The sequence below is a fragment of the Armigeres subalbatus genome, chromosome 2 (genome assembly GCF_024139115.2).
Source record: "Armigeres subalbatus isolate Guangzhou_Male chromosome 2, GZ_Asu_2, whole genome shotgun sequence".
NCBI lineage: Eukaryota > Metazoa > Arthropoda > Insecta > Diptera > Culicidae > Armigeres > Armigeres subalbatus.
The window spans coordinates 374,571,957-374,577,471 of NC_085140.1; the positions used below are offsets into that span (position 1 = coordinate 374,571,957).

Below are 5,515 nucleotides of genomic sequence, written 5' to 3' on the forward strand. Positions count from 1 at the left end.
AATTCAATAGTGATCAACTAGGGTTTGTCCCCCGTCGAATGCAAATCGGTTAAGAATTACTATATGGAAAAGTGGCTAATGTTTTTCGGTTTTCGAGTGCACACACACACATACACACGGACACACAGACATTTGTTCAGCTCGACTGAGTCGATTGGTATATAACATCATGGGTCTCCGAGAAAAAATCGATTTTGGAGTAGATGATGATAGCCTTTCGGTACAACTTTGTTGTATGAGAAAGGCAAAAAAAGTAATTAGGCATCAATTAGGTTCCTACTTAATAAAAAGTTCAACTTTATTCAGCGTAATAGTCATATTCTGTCTTATTCCTAATAAGACATGCATTCTAGCCTAAAACACACAACACCAATTCAAAACTTTGTTTTGCCCCTCAATAGCGCATTACTCAGTCGGTCATTCCACTCATTGGTACTGCCAAACGGCAAAATTTACAGCCGTGTCCGACTTGGGCCGGTACCTTTCCACGACAATGTGCTCATCGAAGACGCTTTCTACGTTGTAGAACCGTCGAAGTTCCTCGATGGCTCGCTCCTCGATCTGTGTGTGCACCAACGATTTGCATTTGATTTTCTCATAGTACTGCTTCTGTTTGCGTTCGTCTTCAAGGATTTTACTAAACTCCTTCTGAGCCTTGTCCGGTTTGTTTTCGGTGGTAACCTTCGGGGAGGATGATAGATGGTTGTTTGCTGGCACGTAGGATCCGGTAAGAGGCGATACGAGCTCGTAGCTCCCGTTACTAATCTTTCGATTGCCGCGCGTCGACGGTATGGCGATTGGTTCCGATTTGAACATGTCGGCGGCGGAATTTGTTACATTTTTCCATGGATTTGTCGGTGTTGTATCCGGCGAGGGAACCGGTATCAGTTCTTTTGGTTTTTCTGATGTAGAGGAAAGACGCTTGCGCTGCTTTTGGGAGAGTTTAGGTTTTTGGATGGCAAAATCGCTGAGGTTGAAAGTTGTCATGCGGGTGCTATTGTAGCCGGAGTCGTAGCCTTCATCTTTCTTGTCTGAAGTGGCAGGAGATGGTAAGTCTTTCACGGGGGATGTACCTTTATCCAACAGAGATCTGAGATTGGAAAAATTTTCTGTCACCTTGCTTTCGTTTTTAACGATTTCGTTGGCTTTTAAAGCGGCCGGTATGGATTTCCTTTTGGGATCTACGACTTTGTGCCAACTTTTGACTCCATTCTCTTGGATTGGTTGGTGGCTATTCACTCCATTGCAATTTTCTTTTTCCTCCATTTTTGGTACGGGAGATTCCTGAAAAGTTAGATCCCTGATGTAACTCATGGCCTCTTTCTCATAATTTCGTTTTTCTTGTTGGAGCTTTGTACTTTTCGGGGTAATTTTGCCTTTGGGGGTTTTGCTTTTCAAGCTAGTTTCGTTCATCTTGGCAGTCAGATCGACGTGGAAATCTCCAACGAATAGTGCCATCTCTTCATCCGAAATTGCTTCAGCTGATGGAGTTATTGTCCGGTACGCAGCAAGATTGTAAAATTCTTTGTAGAATTTGTCGATTTGTGTAAGGATTGCAGGTTCAAGGCAGTCCAGCGAACGCTGCTCCAATAGTTTGGCGAGGTTCACACTGATGTATTGCATGCAGATGTTTTTCAGCACTTCACAATTGTATTGGAAGGCGTAGTCGAGGAGTTCACCAACATTTTTCAGATTGATTCGATCAGCGATTATAGCTTCGAATAGGCATTTCAGTTCTTCGATGAAAAACTGATCGCAAATAACGACCATGTTGAAAAGGAAGGATTCAGAATATTTCTGATCGCGAATTTTTTGGTAGTCATTATTGTATAGAAAATCCACAATCGGTTCCATGTACTCCATCGGGATAGTGTTCAGATTAACGGTTTTGCTCTGGAAGGTTATGGAGAACAATTTTCAATTATTGTGCAACTTTTAGAAAGAACTTGAAAAATTAAAAACATAAAATGAAACGAAAAACGCTCAAACATGTAATTAGTCAACACTTCTTTTCACAAGGATCAGGCTCATTAGCATTTAGATTTATCAAGATGACGAATTGTTTTAATTGATTTTAAAAACAAATAAAATAAATACTTTCTCACCTCCGTCCAGGTATGACTGAACATCATATTGAAATACTCGAGCCGGGCCATCAGAACGCACTTGTGGGCTTTAATCTCCTGATTGTCTTGCAGTCGAATGGTTACGTCTCGAAGCTCTGGATAAGAATCACGCAACAGTTTCGGAAAATCCTCTAGCACTGGTTCCTCGGATAAGCTACAAAAAATAATCAAACTTTGAGACATTTACCTCGCATACGAACTGAATCAAACGTACCTTTTCAACGATTCATTTAGCGTCCCTATCTCTAGTTGTTTGAACACTTTTCGCAAACGTGTAACCATTTCACTCGTGCTCTGCTCATCGATTGCACATCCTGGGTGCAATTGTTTGATAAGCTTTTCGACATCAGCCCTTGACACAACTTCATTCGTGTAGATATAACGGAGAATCAACTCAAAGATGGATACCGTAAGCCCTTCGTACCCTTTGAGATGGATCTGCTGCTCGGTGGGTTGTTTTTCGGCTAGTCTACGTAAATGCCGACAACGGTGGTAAATAATAAACTTGTGAACCGGGAAGGATTGGTAGTCTACCACGAATACCAAGTCGTGAACTCCGTCCATTTCATGTGCCTCGGCTAGAAGATTACCAAAGTCGTAATTTGACTCATACTGTTTCGGCACTTGGAAGCAACGACGAGAGTTTTCCTGCGATAGAGAAAAAATGTATTTGAATAATCGTATCTTTTTCTGTCATAAGACTAATTAGGTCTAATCCATTTAGTTCCACCACTTTTTAAATACGTTCAATTGAATCTTTCAAAAAGTGAATGTCTACCTAACTTACCAGCAGAGCGGCAAAATTCTCACCATCATTGTCGCACACAAAATCCGTCACGTTGTTCAAATTCTTTATCCGCTTTAGCTCTATCCTCGTCTTGCTGGTGGTGCTCATCTCCTTCTTAGCATACGTCTCGGTGTACTCGCTCATTTGAGTAACAGCCTGGGCGTTCAGTTTGTGAGTTATGGTTCCATAGTACAAGTTGCCCAACAGAAGAACCAGGGCATTATTATTGCACCAAACGATCTTCTCGATCTCCAGATTTCTCGACTGGGCAAAAACACATCTCACAAACTGCTGACAGTCTTCGTACCAAATGTAGATATTTCTGGAAATCGTGAAGGCCAATATCCTGAGCTGCTTCGTCTGCTTCGAGAGGTCTTCCTTCTTGGTGGCGAGCTCCCCACCAGAAACGGAGATGCATTCAAATTTCTCCATCAGAGGATTCTTGTAAGTCCTTCGTTTAAAAGTATTAAATATGTACAAATAGTTGGACTTGGTGTAAACTACTATTGCTGCATTACTCGATTCGACTAGCTTTATCGTGGTGTCTACATTTGTTAGTTTGTCTTTGCCTTGTTCGATATCCAAAGGAAGCGCTTTAGGAAGCAGCACTGGGTTCACCTCTTTCTTCATACCGAATTGGCCTCCGTTGAGACCCCACACAAACACGGTTGCTTCGCAAACCGCAATGGAATGAAAGTCTTTGGCTATTATTCGCTTAATCCGCTTATCTCTGCAAAAAATAAAAATAATAAAAATTCACAATGCTAAAAAAAATAAACTTACGCAAAGTTGTGCAATCCTCCAATTTCCTTGAAGGTTAACTGCTTTTCCGGGGGTGGTTTAATTCCTAATTGGCAGTGAGTGTTCTCCCCACTGGAGTAAATCTACAATCAAACCATCAATACCTGTGCCTACAACAGACGATATTTATCTTACACAATTATGGTCGGATAACAGCAGTGTGTGATGTCTACCAGTGCTGACGTCTATTATTCGCTCATCAATGCTTCGCATGCTAACGGTTACTTTAATTGGGAACACAACTGTGTTTTCTGTTCCATTTCCCAACCGTCCACCTCGGCCATGCCCCGTGGCGTACACATCTCCATTTTTGGCCAGAAATACGCTGTGGTAGCAGTTAATTGACATCTTCGCAATCGTAATTCGATGCTTTCGAAAGTAATCGATGCAATCCGGTATGTCCCTGCCTTCGACATTTCCGATTCCGAGGTTGTAGTTTCTGTTTTTTCCCCATACCACTATTTCATCGCCGATGCCACTGCAATAATTGAACATGATATATGTAGAAATAAAGAAAAGGCAAAACTAAAATATATAAAGTAGGTAAATAAAAAAAAAAGTAAAACATTTAAAAAGATTGTAATGAACATTACAACAAATTGGATAGAAGGGATTTTCATATAAAAATTGTTTTTGAAGGATAGATAATTGCACTCCCAATTCGACTACCGAACAACCAAATAAAAAAATATCTTCTTGAAAACCAAATTAAACTCACCTATCCTTGTGCTTCGGGATGTTGCTGCACAACTGCAATGGATTGACAAAGTCCTCGTCCGGCACATCAATAACGGCGCCCTGTTTCAGTAATAGAACGGCCACGCCAACACAGCCGTAGTACATTGCCCGGTGCAGAGCTGTGTGACCGGATTCACAATCCTTCAGCACCATACTGGCCTTGTTGTTGAGCAACCATTCGGCGATTGCATATCGACCCACCGAAGCGGCCAAATGAAGGCCACTTCTCCCCTGTAATTCAAAGCCGTTAGACGAATTTCTCCAGCTAGCTTATAGTTTCAAGCAAACCAACCTGATCGTCCAGTATATCCGCAAAGTTCCGGCAAACCTTGGCCACGTAAGCCGCCAGCAGCTCGTCGGAGACGGATTTCTTCGTCAGGGCCGCTGTGATTGCGTTGCCGTGGAGCGACAGGTGGCACTTGCGCGTACACTCGTAATCGTAGTTGCTAATTGAGAAAGCCATCCTGCTGAAAGACGTTTTGGCTACAGTTGGTCCGGAATTTACCCGTATATAGTACGGATTTCGCAATCAGCCGATAAGGCGATCCAAAATAAAACTTCGCGGATCCTGACGCACAAACACTCAACAAAACACTCAGGTGACGTTTCTGCTTTGTTTTCGGATTAAAAAAAACGCCAGCGTTGACTGATAGACAATATACTGTGATAAATCAGGGGGAGAAGGCGGAGCACCAGGGGTCTGCGAAGCGGCCATGTTTCTGATGCCAGCATCAAAATCATCGATTAATTTATTAATTTTATATTTATATTTCTATAATTTATATATTTATAATTAAATATTTTGGCAAAGTAGAACGCTTGGTGTCGATTGAAATATGAAAATTACTTAAAGGCATCAATATTGTCTATGCGAGTTGTGGTGACAGGTATCTCGTTGATATATGCGAATCAATGTCCCACCTTATCGGCCGCGACGATTTGAAATCGTCGCAAAACAAATTGACGCCAAAATCGTCGCCAGCAAAAATGGCCATAAGCTGAGACGAGACCTGCAAAGACGCTGCTTCTTTTCTCTTGTTTTGACACTTGTTCTTCTTTTCAT

At 41.8% G+C, this 5,515-nt stretch overlaps 1 protein-coding gene across 1 annotated transcript; it reads right to left on the reverse strand.

Moving 5' to 3' along the window:
• Nucleotides 1-257: 257 nt before the first annotated feature.
• Nucleotides 258-5,055, reverse strand: LOC134213103 (inhibitor of Bruton tyrosine kinase). Its single transcript, XM_062691708.1, has 8 exons — nucleotides 4,745-5,055; nucleotides 4,433-4,683; nucleotides 3,850-4,192; nucleotides 3,697-3,797; nucleotides 2,914-3,643; nucleotides 2,341-2,774; nucleotides 2,106-2,280; nucleotides 258-1,893 (listed from the first exon to the last, which is right to left on the reverse strand). Exons 1-8 carry the CDS (start codon nucleotides 4,913-4,915, stop codon nucleotides 427-429), a joined length of 3,672 nt encoding a protein of 1,223 aa, XP_062547692.1. The 5' UTR covers nucleotides 4,916-5,055; the 3' UTR covers nucleotides 258-426.
• Nucleotides 5,056-5,515: the final 460 nt, after the last annotated feature.